Below are 22,407 nucleotides of genomic sequence, written 5' to 3' on the forward strand. Positions count from 1 at the left end.
ATGGTCCGATCGAAAAAATTCAAACGCCAGAATTATGGGCTATTTATGGGCTAATTAGTTGCTCTAATCCCAATTTTTGGGCTCCTACTGTTTAGCGGGAAATCGGATTCAAAGTGGGCGAGTCCAGCTTGATATCAAGCTAGAACCCCCCATATGGTTAGAATGGTCCGATCGAAAAAATTCAAACGCCAGAATTATGGGCTATTTATGGGCTAATTAGTTGCTCTAATCCCAATTTTTGGGCTCCTACTGTTTAGCGGGAAATCGGATTCAAAGTGGGCGAGTCCAGCTTGATATCAAGCTAGAACCCCCCATATGGTTAGAATGGTCCGATCGAAAAAATTCAAACGCCAGAATTATGGGCTATTTATGGGCTAATTAGTTGCTCTAATCCCAATTTTTGGGCTCCTACTGTTTAGCGGGAAATCGGATTCAAAGTGGGCGAGTCCAGCTTGATATCAAGCTAGAACCCCCCATATGGTTAGAATGGTCCGATCGAAAAAATTCAAACGCCAGAATTATGGGCTATTTATGGGCTAATTAGTTGCTCTAATCCCAATTTTTGGGCTCCTACTGTTTAGCGGGAAATCGGATTCAAAGTGGGCGAGTCCAGCTTGATATCAAGCTAGAACCCCCCATATGGTTAGAATGGTCCGATCGAAAAAATTCAAACGCCAGAATTATGGGCTATTTATGGGCTAATTAGTTGCTCTAATCCCAATTTTTGGGCTCCTACTGTTTAGCGGGAAATCGGATTCAAAGTGGGCGAGTCCAGCTTGATATCAAGCTAGAACCCCCATATGGTTAGAATGGTCCGATCGAAAAAATTCAAACGCCAGAATTATGGGCTATTTATGGGCTAATTAGTTGCTCTAACACCAATTTTTGGGCTCCTACTGTTTAGCGGGAAATCGGATTCAAAGTGGGCGAGTCCAGCTTGATATCAAGCTAGAACCCCCCATATGGTTAGAATGGTCCGATCGAAAAAATTCAAACGCCAGAATTATGGGCTATTTATGGGCTAGTTAGCTGCTCTAATCCCAATTTTTGGGCTCCTACTGTTTAGCGGGAAATCGGATTCAAAGTGGGCGAGTCCAGCTTGATATCAAGCTAGAACCCCCCATATGGTTAGAATGGTCCGATCGAAAAAATTCAAACGCCAGAATTATGGGCTATTTATGGGCTAATTAGTTGCTCTAATCCCAATTTTTGGGCTCCTACTGTTTAGCGGGAAATCGGATTCAAAGTGAGCGAGTCCAGCTTGATATCAAGCTAGAACCCCCCATATGGTTAGAATGGTCCGATCGAAAAAATTCAAACGCCAGAATTATGGGCTATTTATGGGCTAATTAGTTGCTCTAATACCAATTTTTGGGCTCCTGCTGTTTAGCGGGAAATCGGATTCAAAGTGGGCGAGTCCAACTTGATATCAAGCTAGAATCCCCAATACGGCTAAAATGGTCCAATCGAATAAATTCAAACGGCAGAATTATCGGCTATTTATGGGCTAATTAGTTGTTCTGATCCCAATTTTTGGCTCCTACTGTTTTATCGGGAAATCGGATTCAAAATGGGCGAGTGCAGCTTGATATCAAGCTAGAACCCTCCATATGGTTAAAATCGTCCGATCGAAAAAATTCAAACGCCTGAATTATGAACTATTTATGGGCTAAATAGTTGCTCTAATCTCAATTTTTGGGCTCCTACTGTTTAACGTGAAATCGGATTCAAAATGGGCGAGTCTAACTTGATATCAAGCTAGAATCCCTCATATGGTTACGGTTAGAATGGTCCGATCGAAAACGTTCAAGTGCCATAATTATGCTCTATTTATGGGCTAATTAATTGCTCTAATCCCAATTTTTGGGCTCCTACTGTTTAGCGGGAAATCGGATTCAAAATGGTCGAGTGCAGCTTGATATCAAGCTAGAACTCCCCATACGGTTAAAATGGTCCAATCGAAAGAATTCAAACGCTAGAATTATGGACTATGTATGGGCTAATTAGTTGCTCTAATCCCAATTTTTGGGCTCCTACCTTTTAGTGCAAAATCGGAATCAAATTCTGCGAGTCTAGCTTGACATCAAGTAAGAACTCTCCATAAGGTTAGACATCTCGAATCGAAGAAAATCAAACGTCAGAGATATGGGCTATTTATGTTCTAATTGATGCTGTAATTCCGAGTTTAGGGCTGCTACGTTTTAGCAGGAATTCCTTATCAAATTGTGAGATTTAGCTTAACTTCTTGCTATAAACCTAGGGCTATAACACTCCGATCAAAAGAAATAAAACGTCGGAATTATGAGTTATTTGTATTCTAAATTGTTGCTCTAATGTCGAGTTTTTTCTTCTATCGTTAGCAAGAAATCTCAAGCAAGATTGGTATTGATTTTTAGATAAGTTGGGATGATACTTTCAAAGTTGCAGTGAGAAAACATCGATGTTTATTAACTGAAAATTGATTTATTTGCACTCTCCGCAAATGTAAATCTATATCTCTACAAGTGAATCCATGAATTCTTTTTTCACGTGTGTATGTTCATTATGTTTTTAAGTAAATAGTGTATATATAGAATTTATATAGTGAAATATCATTATTTATTAAATCAATTTTTTTTCTAAGGAAAAGCCTCTTTGCCGTTGCTGGGGGCCGCAGTCAGTGGCACAGTGGTAGAGCGTTTGTATCTTGTGCGTGTGATTACTGGTTCCATCCCAGATCACGCCAATTGATCTTTGTGGTTGACAAACACCATGTACTTGGGTTTTATCGGCATATCTACCGCTGTGCCATTGCGGGCCCCAGCAACGATGAAGAGGCATTTCCTATAAACTAAAAAAAATATTTAAAAAACAATATGATATTTCACCATATAAATTATATATATACACTACTTGCTTCCAGACATACTGAACATATAAACGTGAAAAGACATTTCATAAATTTACTAGTACAGATATATATTTGCATTCGCGAAGAATGCAAAAAAATCAATTTTCAGTTAATAGATATCGACGTTTTCTCACTGCAACTTTGCAACTACCATCCCACGTTATCTAGAAATCAATACCAATCTTGCATGAGATTTCTTGCGAACGATAGAAGAACTAAAATCGACATTAGAGGAACTAATTAGAAAACAAATAAACCATAATTCCGGCATTTTAATTATTTGATTATTTATAGCACTAGGTTTATAGCTAAAAGTTATGCCAAATCCCACAATTTGATGAAGAACTCCTGCTAAACGGTAGCAGCCCCAAACTCGGAATTAGAGCACCAATTAACCCAAAAATAGCCCATAATACCGGCGTTTGAGTTTTTTTGGATCGGACCATTGTTACCGAATCGGAGGTTCTAGCTTGATGTCAAGCTAGACTCGCCTGTTTTGTTTGCCAATTCCCGCTAAACATTAGGATCCAAGAAATAGAATAGCAGCAACACATTAACCCATAATTCTGGCGTTTGAATTTTTTCGACCGGACCATTCTAACCCTAACTACATGGGGGTTCTGGCTTGATATCAAGTTAGACTCGCCATTTTGAATCCGATTTCCCGCTAAACAGTAGGAGCCCAAAAATTGGGATTAAAGCAAATAATTAGCCCATAAATAGCTCATAATTCTGGCGTTTGAATTTTTTCGATCGGACCATTTTAACCGTAACCATATTGGGTCTTTTAGCTTGATATCAAGTTAGAATTGCCCATTTTAAATCCGACTTCCTACTAAACAATAGGAGCCCAAAAATTGGGATTAGAGCAACTAATTAGCCCATAAATAGCTCATAATTCTGGCGTTTGAATTTTTTCGATCGGATCATTTTAACCGTATGCGAGGTTCTAGTTTGGTATCAAGCTAGACTCGCCCATTTTGTATCCGATTTCCCGCTAAACAGTAGGAGCCCAAAAATTGGGATTAAAGCAAATAATTAGCCCATAAATAGCCCATAATTCTGGAGTTTGAATTTTTTCGATCGGACCATTTTAACCGTAACCATATTGGGTCTTTTAGCTTGATATCAAGTTAGAATTGCCCATTTTAAATCCGACTTCCTACTAAACAATAGGAGCCCAAAAATAGGGATTAAAGCAACTAATTAGCCCATAAATAGCTCATAATTCTGGCGTTTGAATTTTTTCGATCGAATCATTTTAACCGTATGCGGGGTTCTGGCTTGATATCAAGTTAGACTCGCCATTTTGAATCCGATTTCCCGCTAAACAGTAGGAGCCAAAAATTGGGATTAAAGCAACTAATTAGCCTATAAAAAGCTCATAATTCTGGCGTTTGAATTTTTTCGATCGGACCATTCTAACCATATGGGGGGTTCTAGCTTGATATCAAGCTGGACTCGCCCATTTTGAATCCGATTTCCCGCTAAACCGTAGGAGCCCAAAAATTGGGATTAGAGCAACTAATTAGCCCATAAATAGCCCATAATTCTGGCGTTTGAATTTTTTCGATCGGACCATTCTAACCATATGGGGGGTTCTAGCTTGATATCAAGCTAGACTCGCCCACTTTGAATCCGATTTCCCGCTAAACAGTAGGAGCCCAAAAATTGGGATTAGAGCAACTAATTAGCCCATAAATAGCCCATAATTCTGGCGTTTGAATTTTTTCGATCGGACCATTCTAACCATATGGGGGGTTCTAGCTTGATATCAAGCTGGACTCGCCCACTTTGAATCCGATTTCCCGCTAAACAGTAGGAGCCCAAAAATTGGGATTAGAGCAACTAATTAGCCCATAAATAGCCCATAATTCTGGCGTTTGAATTTTTTCGATCGGACCATTCTAACCATATGGGGGGTTCTAGCTTGATATCAAGCTGGACTCGCCCACTTTGAATCCGATTTCCCGCTAAACAGTAGGAGCCCAAAAATTGGGATTAGAGCAACTAATTAGCCCATAAAAAGCTCATAATTCTGGCGTTTGAATTTTTTCGATCGGACCATTCTAACCGTAACCGAATGGGAGTTTCTAGCTTGATATCAAGCTGGACTCGCCCACTTTGAATCCGATTTCCCGCTAAACAGTAGGAGCCCAAAAATTGGGATTAGAGCAACTAATTAGCCCATAAATAGCCCATAATTCTGGCGTTTGAATTTTTTCGATCGGACCATTCTAACCATATGGGGGGTTCTAGCTTGATATCAAGCTGGACTCGCCCACTTTGAATCCGATTTCCCGCTAAACAGTAGGAGCCCAAAAATTGGGATTAGAGCAACAAATTAGCCCATAAATAGCCCATAATTCTGGAGTTTGAATTTTTTCGATCGGACCATTTTAACCGTAACCATATTGGGTCTTTTAGCTTGATATCAAGTTAGAATTGCCCATTTTAAATCCGACTTCCTACTAAACAATAGGAGCCCAAAATTGGGATTAAAGCAACTAATTAGCCCATAAATAGCTCATAATTCTGGCGTTTGAATTTTTTCGATCGGATCATTTTAACCGTATGCGGGGTTCTGGCTTGATATCAAGTTAGACTCGCCATTTTGAATCCGATTTCCCGCTAAACAGTAGGAGCCAAAAATTGGGATTAGAGCAACTAATTAGCCCATAAAAAGCTCATAATTCTGGCGTTTGAATTTTTTCGATCGGACCATTCTAACCGTAACCGAATGCGATGTTCTAGCTTGATATCAAGCTAGACTTGCCCATTTTGAATCTGATTTCCCGCTAAACAGTAGGAGCCCAAAAATTGGGATTAGAGCAACTAATTAGCCCATAAATAGCCCATAATTCTGGCGTTTGAATTTTTTCGATCGGACCATTCTAACCATATGGGGGGTTCTAGCTTGATATCAAGCTGGACTCGCCCACTTTGAATCCGATTTCCCGCTAAACAGTAGGAGCCCAAAAATTGGGATTAGAGCAACTAATTAGCCCATAAATAGCCCATAATTCTGGCGTTTGAATTTTTTCGATCGGACCATTCTAACCATATGGGGGGTTCTAGCTTGATATCAAGCTGGACTCGCCCACTTTGAATCCGATTTCCCGCTAAACAGTAGGAGCCCAAAAATTGGGATTAGAGCAACAAATTAGCCCATAAATAGCCCATAATTCTGGAGTTTGAATTTTTTCGATCGGACCATTTTAACCGTAACCATATTGGGTCTTTTAGCTTGATATCAAGTTAGAATTGCCCATTTTAAATCCGACTTCCTACTAAACAATAGGAGCCCAAAATTGGGATTAAAGCAACTAATTAGCCCATAAATAGCTCATAATTCTGGCGTTTGAATTTTTTCGATCGGATCATTTTAACCGTATGCGGGGTTCTGGCTTGATATCAAGTTAGACTCGCCATTTTGAATCCGATTTCCCGCTAAACAGTAGGAGCCAAAAATTGGGATTAGAGCAACTAATTAGCCCATAAAAAGCTCATAATTCTGGCGTTTGAATTTTTTCGATCGGACCATTCTAACCGTAACCGAATGGGAGTTTCTAGCTTGATATCAAGCTGGACTCGCCCACTTTGAATCCGATTTCCCGCTAAACAGTAGGAGCCCAAAAATTGGGATTAGAGCAACTAATTAGCCCATAAATAGCCCATAATTCTGGCGTTTGAATTTTTTCGATCGGACCATTCTAACCATATGGGGGGTTCTAGCTTGATATCAAGCTGGACTCGCCCACTTTGAATCCGATTTCCCGCTAAACAGTAGGAGCCCAAAAATTGGGATTAGAGCAACTAATTAGCCCATAAATAGCCCATAATTCTGGCGTTTGAATTTTTTCGATCGGACCATTCTAACCATATGGGGGGTTCTAGCTTGATATCAAGCTGGACTCGCCCACTTTGAATCCGATTTCCCGCTAAACAGTAGGAGCCCAAAAATTGGGATTAGAGCAACTAATTAGCCCATAAATAGCCCATAATTCTGGCGTTTGAATTTTTTCGATCGGACCATTCTAACCATATGGGGGGTTCTAGCTTGATATCAAGCTGGACTCGCCCACTTTGAATCCGATTTCCCGCTAAACAGTAGGAGCCCAAAAATTGGGATTAGAGCAACTAATTAGCCCATAAATAGCCCATAATTCTGGCGTTTGAATTTTTTCGATCGGACCATTCTAACCATATGGGGGGTTCTAGCTTGATATCAAGCTGGACTCGCCCACTTTGAATCCGATTTCCCGCTAAACAGTAGGAGCCCAAAAATTGGGATTAGAGCAACTAATTAGCCCATAAATAGCCCATAATTCTGGCGTTTGAATTTTTTCGATCGGACCATTCTAACCATATGGGGGGTTCTAGCTTGATATCAAGCTGGACTCGCCCACTTTGAATCCGATTTCCCGCTAAACAGTAGGAGCCCAAAAATTGGGATTAGAGCAACTAATTAGCCCATAAATAGCCCATAATTCTGAGATATGTTCCGTGCGTTTTGGTGTTGGTGGTTGGTCTAACTTGACACGCGTGAAAAAAAGATCTTTTATCTTAATTCCCACTTCTCTCCACGCACAAGCAAGTACTCTTGAATCGAATAAATGAATAATCACTCGTATCTGAAATGTATCCAAGATCCTGCTCTCGAAATGTGAAACTTTATTTTTCATCTTTCACTATCATCGGTCAGTTATGACCAAATAACATTGTCACTTTCGAGTTATACAGAAAAAATAACGTGTTTTACATACACGTAATAATATGTATTAGAATGGTGATGTATGGCTCAAACTGTATAGCATGTCTGAGAACTCAGCATCATAGAAAAAATAAATAAATACAATATTGTACATTTGATATGATCTTTTTTTTTTAATTACAAGACTTGCATGCAGAAGGAACGCTACGCTGCTTAGGATTTAAAAAAAAAAAAAAGCCTTTGTTGATGATATGGCAAGTTATTCGCTCTCGATTCTGACGTGCAAATAGTGTTCATAATGTTGATGCTTTAGACCTGTTTAGTTTATATTCCCAACCCAGAAAATAAAGCAAGGAATTCATTCCACTGAGTCTCAAAGAGCGACTCATGAAGGTAAAATACCTAAAGTATCTGATTTATAATACCGATATTAAATTTCAACAGATATAATTATTTCCTGAATATAACTTTTTGGATATTCTGCATAAGCCAACACAATAGACGACAAAAGATTGAAAACATCGCTCTCTTCTGGACACAAAACGAAGCAAAACCAATAAGATTAATGATATAAATTATGTATGCATTAGTCTCAATGTTTTTGGTCTTCTATTCCCAAAAACAATGCTTCCTTATACGTTTATGCTGTGACTAAAGAAGAAAATATGCAAAAATCAAGTATGTTTTTTTTAAAAAAAAAAAATCAAACTTTTTTTAAAACAAATAAATAAAATAAAATAAACAAGGTGGCAATGTGAAAAAAGCAAATACATAAGCAAATACAAAATCAAAACAAGTGCATAAAACATAGGTAATAATATATCATTTTCAGTCTGTTTTCTTTCTCTTGCCTGGAGGAGAGGATCCATGTTCCTTTTGACTATGTTGAGAAATGACAAATTTAGTGATTGGGATGACAATTTTATATTGAGGTGGAAAAGTATTGAAGATTTGGACATATAAAGAAAAGAACTATCATTACACACGTTTGGAAGCGATTTAAAAAGCCGTTTTATCCCCTGTAATTTTCAGAATTGCGAGAGAGAGAGAGAGAATGTTGTGATTCCCGATGTTTTTCGTTGACTAGATCGCAACGAAGAAGATATTAGTGGGAACGTTTTGGTGCATACCATATATATATACACAGTGGCGGCGATTGGACGTTAAAAGTGGGGGGGCAAGGCATGATTTGAATATTTGTATATTAATGTTAGTTTACCTGGTTGATGCTAACACTTTTTCGAAAGGTTGTATAACTAATATGGTACTATATTTTTCAGTTAAAATACTGTATATTCTATTTCATATTTTATTAAGGAAATTGACAAGAGCAATGGAAGTAGGTACTAGCTCTTTGTATTCTTAAACAACGAAAGTGTAAGAAGAGATTTGATTTCTTGCACATGAACATCTTAAAATGCTGTCTGGAAAATTATGTGATCAGATTATTTAATAACAAACTTGCAAAACAAATAAATAGAAAGGATAATACAGGGTTAACCTAAAGAAATAGACAAGTTATAATATATATATATTTAGCAAAAAGATTTTACCTGTGGTACATGCATACATACTTGAAGTTTTGCGGCTGACAGTTTTTCTTTTGTTTCAATGACGGGTATGTGACGTAAGCGGCCCTGCCCTCGAATTTGACATTGACGTGGCTTGGAGGAATATGGCGAGTCAAGTTGAGAAGGCTGTGTTCCGAAATATGCCAAGACAAATTCAGTTACTGTAGTGCAACGTCATTTTAGGACAAAGTATGGGAAAGAACCACCCACACGACAGTCCATTTATGACTGGGTGCATAAATTTGAAGAAACAGGTTGTCTGAGTAAGAAGAAATCCACGGGAAGACCTCCAGTGTCAAATGAAACAGTTGAGCGCGTTCGTACGAGCTACGCTCGTAGCCCGAGGAACTCAACGACACGTGCAGAAAAAGAATTTGATATCCCTCAAAAGACTCTGGAACATTCTATGAAAACGTCTCAAGTTCTATCCATATCGACTGCTATTACTGCAAAGTCTCAATGAAAGTGACAAACAGCAACGTTCAGTTTTGCGTGTTCATACAAAATCTTTGTGAAAAAAAGATTCCCTCATTCAGCTGCTTACATTTGGGGACGAATCAACCTTTCACACTAGTGATGTCGTAAACAGAGCAGATTAGGGACTCAGAAAGGTTAACGTGTTTTGTGCTGTATCGCCCAAAAAGGTGTATGGACCGTTCTTTTTCAAGAAGAAACTGTTACTGGAAGAACGTACCTGCACATGTTGCAACGTTGGTTGATGCCACAACTTGAAGAAGATAGTGACAATTTCATATTTGTGCAGGATGGAACCCCACCTCACTGGCATTCCGATGTAATGGGTTATTTTGACGACGTTCTTGCTAGGCGGTGGATTGGCCGTTCAACTGATGAGAACATGGCTATGACTCAATGGCCACCACGAAGTCCAGGCCTCATACCGTGTGATTACTTTCTGTGGAGTTTCAGAAAAGATAAAGTGTATGTTCCCTCCCATCCCTCAGTCTGACAAAACTGAAAGAACGTATCAGAGATGCTGTTGCATTGGTGGACAGTCAGAGTTTGATGCCTGTTTGGGAAGGATTGGACTACAGACTAGATGTTTCCCGTGTAACCAAAGGATCACATATAGAACATCTGTAGTTGTATCACAACCACTTCCAGATGTATCCTACAACTCACGTAAGTTACGTTACCATGAAATTAAAACTCTTTATTTGGGGGACCACTAAAGTTGTCTATTTCTTTTAGGCTAACCCTGTATTACTCAGTAATGAATAATGAGGCTTGTTTGCAAAAGTTACATACAAACTTTAATGAATTAGGGATTAATGAACAACTTATATTTTTAATTCCACACAAGGCATTAAATGTATGTTAATACTCTAGAAAGACAGTAAACTTCTCGAAACATTTTCGTTGGCATTAGGTGCAGTTTTCACTTTCTTGGAATACATCTAAACTCAACAATACTTAGAATCAATCCACACTCCAGTTATACAAAATAATCCTGAAACCTAGAATTATGTTGAATATAGTAAATTTAATTGTGTATACCCCCGTACACCCCTAAACACACCACTTCACTCGAATATTACATTGTAAAACAATGAAAAAGGTAATAATTATTTCTTATTGCTCTGTTTTTAATCAATATTCCTTGCTATTAGAAAAGAAATACATTTTAGTCAATTTTTATGCAATTAAAGAATTACTTGTGAAAGTTTTTTTTTTTTTCACAGTGTTATCTCAATTAGTTTCAAAGCGACTGACTAACATTGTAAGAAGAAATGAAGTACGCTGGAATCATTGTGCTCCAATACGTTAAATTTTTGACCATTTTCAGTCCCAATTAAAAGGCAATTTCTGTAGCTTTCTTAACAACGGGAAGAGAACTAACCAATACGTACTCACGCAACGGCAAATATATGGCATCATTCTTTTCTATGAACCAGTAATATATATACAATAACTTTACATTTCCAAATGAAACTATATACATCAATGGGTCACTTTAAAAAAGTGGGGGGCAACTGCCCCCTTTTGCCCCCCTAATCGCCGCCCATATATATATATATATATATATATATATATATATATATATATATATATATAGGGGAACGTGGGGCATAACGGGGTAGGGGGGCATAACGGGGTATCGGTATTTTTCGAACTGTAATTTACTGTAATCTAGCGATAAGTATCTAAACAAGTTTCTCAAGGACGAAGGGCTGTCACGCTTGAGTAGCGTTCTTATCAGTCGAAAAGGAACAGTGCTATGTGTCAGTTCTTTGTTTTCGTGCTGTGGCATATAACCATTGGGATTTTTCTTTTGTCAAGATAAGGCAAGTTATTTATTGCACACTTTTAAACTATTGATATGTTGAAAGAATATTTCTTCTGTGTTTGTTGTGTATTTTTGAGGTTTACGGATTGTAGGTTATAACAGAGATACTCGTTGATTTAACACTACAGCTCATCTGGGGCAAAACGGGGTGGGGCAAAACGGTATTGTAACCTCCCCATTTTGCCCCATTACCCCATTATGCCCCGTAAGAGTATGGATTGTGTAGTTCACTACCAAGCTTGAAACATTTCTTGTTAATACTGGGATTGCATAAGGTCTTGTTTGCTGTCATCACACATATAAAAGGAAATGAACGATGGAAACTTGGGAGGAAGAAAAGATGAAGGAGGCCATCGAGAGTGTAATACGTGGTAAAATGGGATATTATAAAGTTCCCCGACAGTTCAACGTTTCCCAGACTATGCTGGAGCGGCTTTGTAACAAGGAACGAGAAAACCTTGGATCTTTCCAGAAACAAGTATGATATGTCAAGCCTATGTTTACCTATGAACAGGAGTACGAGTTAGTAGATTATTTAGTGAAAATGGAAAGGCGACTTTTTGGTCTAACTGGCAATGAACTGAGAGAATTAGCGTTTTAATTGACAGAAAGAAACAAAATTCAACAATTCCCTTTCAATAAAGAAGAAAAAAGGTTGGAATTGACTGGTTAAGAGGATTTATTAAGCGTCACCCTGAAATAACACTTCTTAAACCAGAATCTACATTAGGCGCTCGCGCGATGGGGTTATCTATCTTTTATTTCCTCGTCTGAATTTATATATAAGGTTCGAATACGCAGTTTTGTTTAAGTTTTTCATACTCAACTTCAAAATCTGTTTATGTTGATTTGATGTCAGGAAATATTAAGATTTAAGTGACAATAATTCGATGTAATCTGCATAAACTTTGTAGTACAATTCCTAATGATCACATTTTTTTTCTTTTTCTTAATAGTGCCTAATTCAGAATTACCTTATGCTTTTTGAAGTAATTATCAGCATTTTTTTTAAAAAAAGAGTACTCATCTTTTGTTATATGTGATTATTGAGTCTAATAAATATTTCATAAAATTCAAGTTGTATTGTATAATAGTAATCATATATTGTTGTTTTATAATGATAAGTCTATATTAGAGCTGGATATTATAGATGTAATACTGTACGGGGCAGTATAGGGTAGGGGCATAATGGGGTTGACTGAAATCCAATGTTCCATTATGCCCCACGTAGGGGGCATAATGGGGATAAGAGCCATTTTTGGAATAAGCTAAGCAAAAAGGTCCAAAACAATATTTTTGAAAGGATTTGCTGGTTGAAATATTACAAGAAATGTTCAATGTGTCTACCACAAAAAAATTACTGCAATTGAGATATTGGCTACCAATTTAGAAAAGCAAATATCTTAGCTTCCCCATTATGCCCCACGTTCCCCTATATATATATATATATATATATATATATATATAAAGCTCATAACGTTAATTCAACAGAAGTTGGATGTGTTGATAACGAGTTTTCACTATTTCAATGCATACTAAACAAATTGCTACCTCATCTTATTTTGCGAAACTGTTTCTAGAGAAAATGTCACGTCAGTCAGGAGGTTAGTGAGCACTTAATCGGGCAAAAGCAACGCTTACATAACAATGACATAAGTAGTTACTGTGCTGAAGATCATATCTTTTTTTAAAATATCAACCATCGTTGATGCATGGATACACTTACTTTCCAGTTTCGACATTTTTTCCATCTTTGATTACTATACAGGGTCAACCGAAAGTCTTATTCGCTTTTGCAATATGTATGTTATGAATATGGATGTCGATGGAACTAAAGTGAACAAAGTATAACACACTGCAAATATATGTTATCTGGGGAGGCTATATGCAACATTTCATTCCAGAATATCTGTGTGGACGCTATCACTTTTAAAAACAGGGAATTAATTCCAAACACGCCGTGAAATTCTCCTGAACATTCCAACCTGTTAAAAAACTTCTCCCATAGCATGATAGCTTAGTGGTGTGGGAGAGGTGTGTTAAACCGTGCAGCAAACTTCATTTGGAAGTTTGTCATTGATTTACCTGTATGACGTCGCTCATGGGCTCTGGTACTCTTTGTAATACGTTCCTCCACGGTATGCGTTGAGTCATCAGCCATGGATCATGCTATCTGTAGGAACATCAAAACATACTAAATACAAACAATAGAATACAACAATGAGAAATTCCTGCAATTAAACATACAAGAATGAGATCACTGCCTTGCAAAGAAACACACACAGAATGACAGCTTATGTCTCACAAACGTAGAGTAATGTGACTTTTGACTCACCTTGTACGTAGAGTTACCACTAGAACATGTCGTCTTTTTCGGGCATAAAAAATGGCCCGAGTGGCTTTTTTTTTAAAGAAAGGAAAATGAGGAAATTAATTTTGTTACAGACAACGTTTGGTTCAATTTAAATTATTGGTTCGCTTGAAGTTCAGCGTCCCATTCAGCACTGAGGCTATATGAAACGATGTACTTCTTATCACGAGATCCAAGCCACATAAGACTATACGGTATATGATGAATCTTGAAGTTGAAACAGAAAAATAAATGCCAATATGTAATTGTTAATATTGTTGGAATGTTCAATTTTCAAGGGAATACAATTCATTTAGTTATTAAGTGCGAAGTAAAAAAAAAAAAAAAAAAAAAACTTAATATTTCCGTAAATTGTATGGTACAAGTTTAGTTGTATACTTTCTCGTTACGCCATTAAGAAATTCTCGAGTAATATAAATCTGTTGTAAAATCTAAAACTACTAAACGAGAGAAGGCAGTTTTCGTGACGAGACAACACTTTAATGGTAACTATTTCGAGACGAGACAGCTCCAAATCTCGTCTTGTGGATATTATCTAAAAGTATGCTCTTCTTTAAAAGCCTGTCATATGGTAAAGCTACTTGTAAGTTGCATTTCAAAATGGTTTCCAGGTAAGATATTTCGGACGGTGATGAATTACATTAAGAAAAAATTAAGTCTCTTATTTAAGGCTACCTAACTTCACAATCAATAAATCATATCTGGAAACAGCATTAGAGAAAATGTTAGTTTAGTGATTGAGCACCCCTTTTAATAGAAAGGTTCTGGTTCAATTGTAGATCATTGAGAAGGAAATTACATTCATTGCGTTAGAATAAGAACTGCAGGCCAGGACAAAATAAGATCCATATTTGGGAGTCATTTTAAATTGCTTTTCCCCTCCCTTTCTCCCACTGAATGTGGAATCTGCGTATTCTGCTTATTGTTTCATGTGTCGATGTCAGTTCGGGCTTGAGCTACGAATATTTGAAAATAAACCATATTGAAGATAGTAAAGACGATCACGAGAAGTTTCAATTTTGCCCGAAAGATGTCAAGCGCTGGAAGATAATTGCTGCCATCTAAAATCACAATGTGTAACTCTTAGCGTTCTACAATTATACACCTTTGTTTCAACAGTGGAAAATGGGATATGGATAGCCACCGTTAACATGTTTTAATAGTAGGAAATGGGATATGGATAGCCCCCGTTGAGGTGTTTTAATAGTGAAAATGGGATATGGATAACCGTCGTTAACATGTTTTAATAGTAGGAAATGGGATATGGATAGCAATCGTTAACATGTTTTAATAGGAGAAAATGGGATATGGATAGCCATCGTTAATATGTTCTAATAGGAGAAAATGGGATATGGATAGCCACCGTTGAAGTGTTTTAATAGTGAAAATGGGATATGGATAGCCGTCGTTAACATGTCTTAATAGGAGAAAATGTGATATGGATAGCCATCCTTAACATGTTTTAATAGGAGAAAATGGGATATGGATAGCCACCGTTGAAGTGTTTTAATATTGAAAGTGGGATATGGATAGCTGGCATTAACATGTTTTAATAGTAGAAAATGGGATATGGATAGCCATCGTTAACGTGTTTTAATATGAGAAAATGGGATATGAAAAGCCGTCGTTAAGAGGCTTCTTCTCGGCGAAATTAAAATACCGCTAGTTTTATAGTAATTATGTGATATCTTCAAATAGATAAAAGATAATCGAAATGTGGAACAAGAGCGCCCTAGACAATATCATTTTATATGAGATACCGTTGTCACGACTCACTTATCTGCTTTTGATTTCGAGCCATTTGGAAAATCGGCATTTATTTTCGCGTTTCTAAACGGCTGAAAACGGAAAGCCACTAGCTGACTTGTGATAATGGTACCTCACGCAAAATAATATTGTCTAGGGCGCTCTTGTTCCACATTTCAATTATCTTTTATCTATTTGAAAATATCACATAATTACTGTAAAATAAGTGGTATTTTAATTTCGCCGGGATGAGACCTCTTAACATGTTCTAATAGGAGAAAATGGGATATGGATAGCCACCGTTGAAGTGTTTTAATAGTGAAAATGGAATATGGATAACCGTCGTTAACATGTTTTAATAGTAGAAAATGGGATATGGATAGCCATTGTTAACATGTTTTAATAGGAATAAATGGGATATGGATAACCATCGTTAATATGTTCTAATAGGAGAAAATGGGATATGGATAATCACTGTTAAAGTCACCATTACCCGTGAAATTGCTAACGAGTTGAACTTGGTACGAGATAAGCATTTTAGTTATCTATTGGAAAAAACAGAATAAAACAATTCGCTTTCGTTTAAGAGTTATTATGTGGAGTAACGGATGGACGAAGGTACTAATTATAAGATTATAAATCTCACATGCGAGATCTAATAATTCGTATGAAATCTTACCTTGCAGAATAGACTCGTAACTAAAAGGTTAAAAAAAATAGTCTCACAGCAAAAAAAAAAAAAAAAAAAATCTCGATTCAGGTAAACAAAGGAACGAATCCCATATTTTCGCGGGGAGGACGAAACACTCGCGAGCTGCCATTTAGCCATTACTGCTATAAAAAACCCAACCCTTCAATGAAGGCAGAGCTACAATGAAGTAAACACCCAATGCCTTACGACACACAAAATAAGAAATACACAATAAGAATAATCTTTTTCTTTCATCTCACTCAATCGTTGGTTAGCTTAACTAAGACTTCACCATCACCAATTCCGCTCGCGGCGGACGCAGTGTTGGCAACTGGAGCGTCGTGCGGTGGCCAGTTTCATTACTTTCCGGACAACCTTGTATGAGGACACCATGTCTGTTGACCATTGCTGAATGCTTGCACTAGTTAATGTTTTTCGTGGCTAGATGCACAAATTGTCCAAAGTTGTGAAAGGAAATAGGCTACACACAATTGTGTGTACTCCATACTGAAATTTCACAAGACTGTTCAAACATATACTGCCCCCTGACTGACCGGGCATCGCAGCCTATGTTATGAACATGTACGGAGTTCGTGGCTTCGTACGCGTCACCTCTGTCCAGCTATTGATTATACATTACAGAGGATAGTTTTCCACCAGATGCAAAATCAGACATTTCAATGGCACTACCCAAATATATAACAGTATACCCTTGCTTGCAGGGAATGAATATTAAGTGAGGTTTTCACTTTTAGGAGTTTAAATTCTTCTTAGCTCATGGAACTCACAAAAGAAAATAAATTACAGTTTCGTTTTCAAGTTTGACTTATTAAATCGATAGTATAAACGTTCTATTATTTTATGTCATCCAAAGAAGTAAAAACATGTTTTTCTTTCATTTCAGGATGCTTCGCAATATTGGTCGCTGGACAGGGTTATGATTACAGCACTCCAGAAAATCCTCTTGAGTATGAACCTCCAGAAGAAACCGGCACTTCTCAGGAAGAAGGGCCTTATAAACAGGATATACCGGAGAACCCTCTTCAGTACCAGTCTCCAGTAGAAGACGCTCGTCCCTCAGAAGCTGGATCAGCCATCTTCAGTCCTTTTATTGAAGGAGCTGCTGCTAATGAGGGCCAGGTTGCTGTACGTCCTCCAACAACTAATCTACCAAGGAATAACAGAATTGATGACGGTCACCATCATCACCATGATGATGATGATCCAAGCAAATGGGACATTCGGAAATCTGTTCCTGGGGAACCAGGACAAGACTATCCAGTTCATAACACTATCCCCAAAACAAGCTTTTCGTGTAAAGGAAGACCTCAAGGTAATAAAACACTTTTATAGAATTTTGTTAAACATAGGGAATGTATAATGCTTTCCAAGTAGCACGGGCGAACTCAACAAAGTCTTGTTTCCTAAAAATGCACTCAGAACGCTCAAAATAATCGTTCATAGGCTACATTCAAAAAATGTATATCCTAATGGAAAGATGAACAACTCCCAAAAAGTATATACATAGGCACGAGAGCTGACTGCCACAGAACAGTTCAGTATTACTACTCGAACACCTCAAACGTAGCAAATTTCCAGAGCGTTCAATTTTCTTGAATGACTGAGGTTCAAACTGTCGAAATATCTTTTCCATTATTTGACAATTTATTAACTAACTACAGTACGTGATTGTGAAAAATCGAAAGTATATCACCGCAGAAACGAAAGCCCGCAGTGGATCCTATCTTGTGGTACCAAACCCAATCAGAGTAATTGTTGTGCAGTTCCGTAAGACACGGCCTTAAGTTATACTCTCTTCATTTCGACCTACTTAAAGGTTTTCGAACACACTGCGCACTGTGCGTATTTCCGACTCAAGCAACGTGCCGCACTCATTTTGAAGGTTTCATTTTAATTATTGTATTTCCTATGAAAGCAACGTGACCTGGACATTCTGAACGTATCCATTTAATTATTGTATTTCTCATGTATACTTCCCCAATGGTCTTACAAAACTTTCATTAGGATCTAATGATAGTTTTCAGAGCTAGATTATGAAACTCTTCAATGACTGATAGTGTTAATATTGTAATTAACTAAATTCATTGTATATATGTTCACACATAACTTCAACATATGTGCACCAATTTTGATTATTCTATTTCAGTTCTGACCGTTTCGAATGTCTTGATTTCTTATTGTATTTTCCATACAAGAAAAATGTATTCTTTATTAATTATTTTATTTCCCACGCAAGCAACCTGTCCCGCTCATGTTGAGCATCTCGATTTAATGTTTGCATTTCTGACACAAGCAACATATTCCACCAATTTTTATATATTGTATGAATGTTAACGCACACCTTCTACATAGGTGCACCAATTGTGATGATTCTTTCTTTTATTTGAGAGAGTATATATTTTGCTGGTGGTACCATATAAATTTCATCAGGATGTAATGAGAATCTTTAAGAGCTAGACTGTGAAACACTTCAACGGGTGCACTGCGAAAACTGTAATTAACAGACTTCAATATAAAGGTTATCCGGAATGGGACTGACGGTTTTTAAAAGTGTATAGTTTTAATATGGTCAGAAATACAGAAGAAAAAATATGCATTTTAAAAGGAGAACTCAAAAAGTTTATTTGGTCTTACTTACAAGTCATTCTAACTCAGTGTAATAGACTTCAATATAAAGGTTATCCGAAATGGGACTGACGGTTTTTAAAAGTGTATAGTTTTAATATGGTCAGAAATACAGAAGAAAAAACATGCATTTCAAAGGAGAACTCAAAAAGTTTATTTGGTCTTACTTACAAGTCATTCTAACTCATTGTAACTCCACGTGAGCTCCATTTGTAACTCTTACAATATCTAGCCTGAACTCAGTCTCCACGTATTCTGTAACATCTGAGGTGTTACTGAAGCAATCGCATTCCTAATACGGTTCTTCAGTCCATCAAGGTTACGCACCTTTTCACCAGAATGCACAAGATCTTTCACATACCCAAACAGGAAGAAGTCCAAGGGGTAACATCAGGAGAGCATGGAGGCTACCTAATAGGCCCATCACGGCCTATCCAACGGCCAGTAAATTTAGTATCAAGGTACTCCCTCAATTGTAGGCTCCAATGTGGCGGGGCACCAATAAAATTGGAATATCACTTGAGGTTCAAATTTGTAAGTGGGGAACAGCAAAGTGTTGAAGCATGTCTAAGAATACATGTCCTGTTATGGTTTGCTCTATGAAAAAAGAAGGGGCCTATAACTGTATTATGTATTAAAACACACCAAACATTCAATTTGGAGCTGTCTCTAGAATGTTCTATGTACGCATGCGGATTCTCAGATCCCCATATTCTAACATTGTGTCTGTTAACATAGCCAGACAAGTGAAAAGTTGCCTCATCAGAGAAAACAGCGTTCAATACGAAATTATGGTCATAATCAATCCTGTCCAGAATTTCAGTAGCAAATGCTACTCTCTGTGGCTTATCATTGGGCTTAATTTCTTGCAACAGTACGCCGTATACGCGCGCAAACGTAATCGTTTGTGTACCACATCGTGCATTGTTGACTTTGCAATTGTTAATTGCCTGCTCGTTGCGCGAATTGACTTCCTCGGGCTACGTGAGAAACGCTCTCTTATTGCTTCAACATTTTCTTCTGACACACGCGATTTACCACTGCTGTGCTGTTTCACTATACTCCCCGTTGATAAAAATTGATCTTCCCACGCTTGGATACTGTTGCGTGATGGAGGATCCTTGTGGTAAACACGTCGAAAGTTTCGTTGAACTTAAACAACACTTTTTGTCTCTGCAAACCGCCACACGGATTGCGCCTTTTCGACTGCCGACGCCATTTCTGTTTATCGGCAATACTAGCGCCGTCAAGGGTAGTTGTTCAAGTATGAACATTTGCTGAACAAAACTTTTTGAGTTTTCCTTCAATATGAATGATTTTTTTCTTCTGCATCTCTGACCATATTAAAACTATACACTTTTAAAAACCATCAGTCCCATTCTGGGCACCCTGTATGTATATTCACGCATAATTTTAACATAGGTGAACCAATTTTAATGATACTTTCTTAGTTTTAAAAAATGCATTATACTTTTACGGAGTCATATGTAAATTTCATGAGGATCTAACAATAGTCTTTGCAGCCAGATCATGAAACTTCTCAACGGCTGACTGTTAATATCATAATTATGTGTATGATCAAGCATAACTTTGATATGGCTGCACCGATTTTAATGATTCGTATTTTGTTTGAAAGAATATCCTTTCCGAATAGTCTTATAAACATTTCATTCCGATCTCATGATAGTTTTCGGGGCTAGATTATGAAACTCTTCACCGACTGACAGGTGTTAATAACGTAATTAATAAAATTCATTGTATCATGCTAACTACAACATAGGTGTACCGAGTTTAATTATACTATTTCAGTTTCAAAGAGTATATTTTCTCGTAAGTTCCAAATAAATTTTATCAGGATCCTGGCAGATTTATATCTATATTAGAGTTTTTTAAGTCGTTTTTTGAGTTTCTATTAACTATCCATTTAATTATTGTATTTTCCTTGCAAGCAATGTGTTCCTCTCTTTTAAAACGCTTCGATGTATACGTCTACTTTAAAATCAGTAATGAGTAGAAATTGTCGGGTTCTCGCATCAAGTACCTTCTTTTCTTCAATCGTGTTCGTTTTTTTCTCTCATCACACCTCGTATTTTCCTCCGGGCTTTGTTGAAACTTCACCACAGCTTCATTCTATGAGTCCAACTTTCATATGTATTCATAAGTACAGAATACAGGGTGTTTCAAAACAACAACGAAGTTTGGGAGATAATTCCTCAAATCAAGATAAGACAAAAAATTATAGGCCAACTTGGGTGCACAAATGCTTCCTTTCGGAGTTATAGGTTGCCGAAAACATGTAAAAATGAACTTTAAAGGTTCATAGCTCCAAAACTATGGGACCTACCGCAGTCGGGTCAAGACTTCACTTAGGAACTAATATGTTCGCTATCCAAAAATGTTTCAGAATCCTAAGGTACTCACGCAATAATTTTTACAAGGGAGTTTGGCTGCAGGCATATAATTTGAAGTACCAACTACCCCCTTAAAAATCCTCGCGGAAGTGCCGCAGGATTCTGAACTTGGACGTTTGGATAGGGCTCATACCAGTTCCTAAATAAAGTCTTGACTCGACTACGATAGGTCTCATAATTTTGGAGCTATGGGTGTTTAAAGTTAATTTTCTTCGTTTTCGGCAGCCTATATATTTCCGAAAGGAAGCATTTGTGTACCCAGGTTGGTCTATACTTTTCTCTTATCTTGGTGTGAGGAACCACCTCCCAAACGTTGTCGGTGTTGTTTTGAAACACCCTGTATAAGAGACGGAATTATGCATTTATATTTATTACAAAAAATATGTAAATAATCGCGTATATTATTACTCTTGTGATAATTATATTACTTTGAAATAGAATCTGGAATTGGTACGTTCAAAATTGTAACCTAGTCTAGAACTGCCTCCAATCGAAGTCCCGCATAAAGTAAATGCCACTGCAGCGATGGTTTAATACGACACTGTAACTTTGATTTAATCCATGACTGAATTTGAAAGAAGAAAGGTAGATATTCAAGTATATAGACAACTGATTGACACGACAGAAAGAGCATAGTTGAAACAGAATAATATCCTTATTGCGCTAATTCATCAATTTTTCATTCTTCATTTTTAACATTTTATTTATTTATTTTGATCAATCACATGGACAGTTCGTTTATACCGTACATGATCGAAGAAACTCACCTCATCTTGACTGAAATCGGCATGTTGCAAAAACCTTCACGAGCTTAGTAGTCAAATCAAATATTATAAACTTATTGTACATGTTTTCGGTTCCTCAGTTAGTGTTTGGACTTAGTAAATCTGTTATTAAATGTTAATCTGAGGCATAAGAAAGTAAATATGATTAGGTGATTGATTAGCTGTAATTGCCGTTTGTACTTATAACACAGATTTGCTTTTAAACAAGAAATCAATGAAGAACGAATTTCTTCTGCAATAGGAAAACTTACTAGTTTTATTCATATTTCTAAACTTA

The 22,407-nt window shown here is 37.2% G+C and overlaps 1 protein-coding gene across 1 annotated transcript in view; it reads left to right on the forward strand.

Moving 5' to 3' along the window:
- LOC145673106 (uncharacterized) overlaps nt 1–22,407 on the forward strand; it is a 137,550-nt gene that overhangs the window by 109,143 nt on the left and 6,000 nt on the right. The window contains exon 2 of the mRNA XM_081742475.1: nt 17,193–17,621. Coding sequence (XP_081598601.1) covers nt 17,193–17,621 — 429 coding nt within the window. The remainder of the gene's footprint in view (nt 1–17,192; nt 17,622–22,407) is intronic.

Source organism: Thermobia domestica, chromosome 16, assembly GCF_964235325.1.
Source record: "Thermobia domestica chromosome 16, izTheDome1.hap1.1, whole genome shotgun sequence".
Classification (NCBI taxonomy): domain Eukaryota; kingdom Metazoa; phylum Arthropoda; class Insecta; order Zygentoma; family Lepismatidae; genus Thermobia; species Thermobia domestica.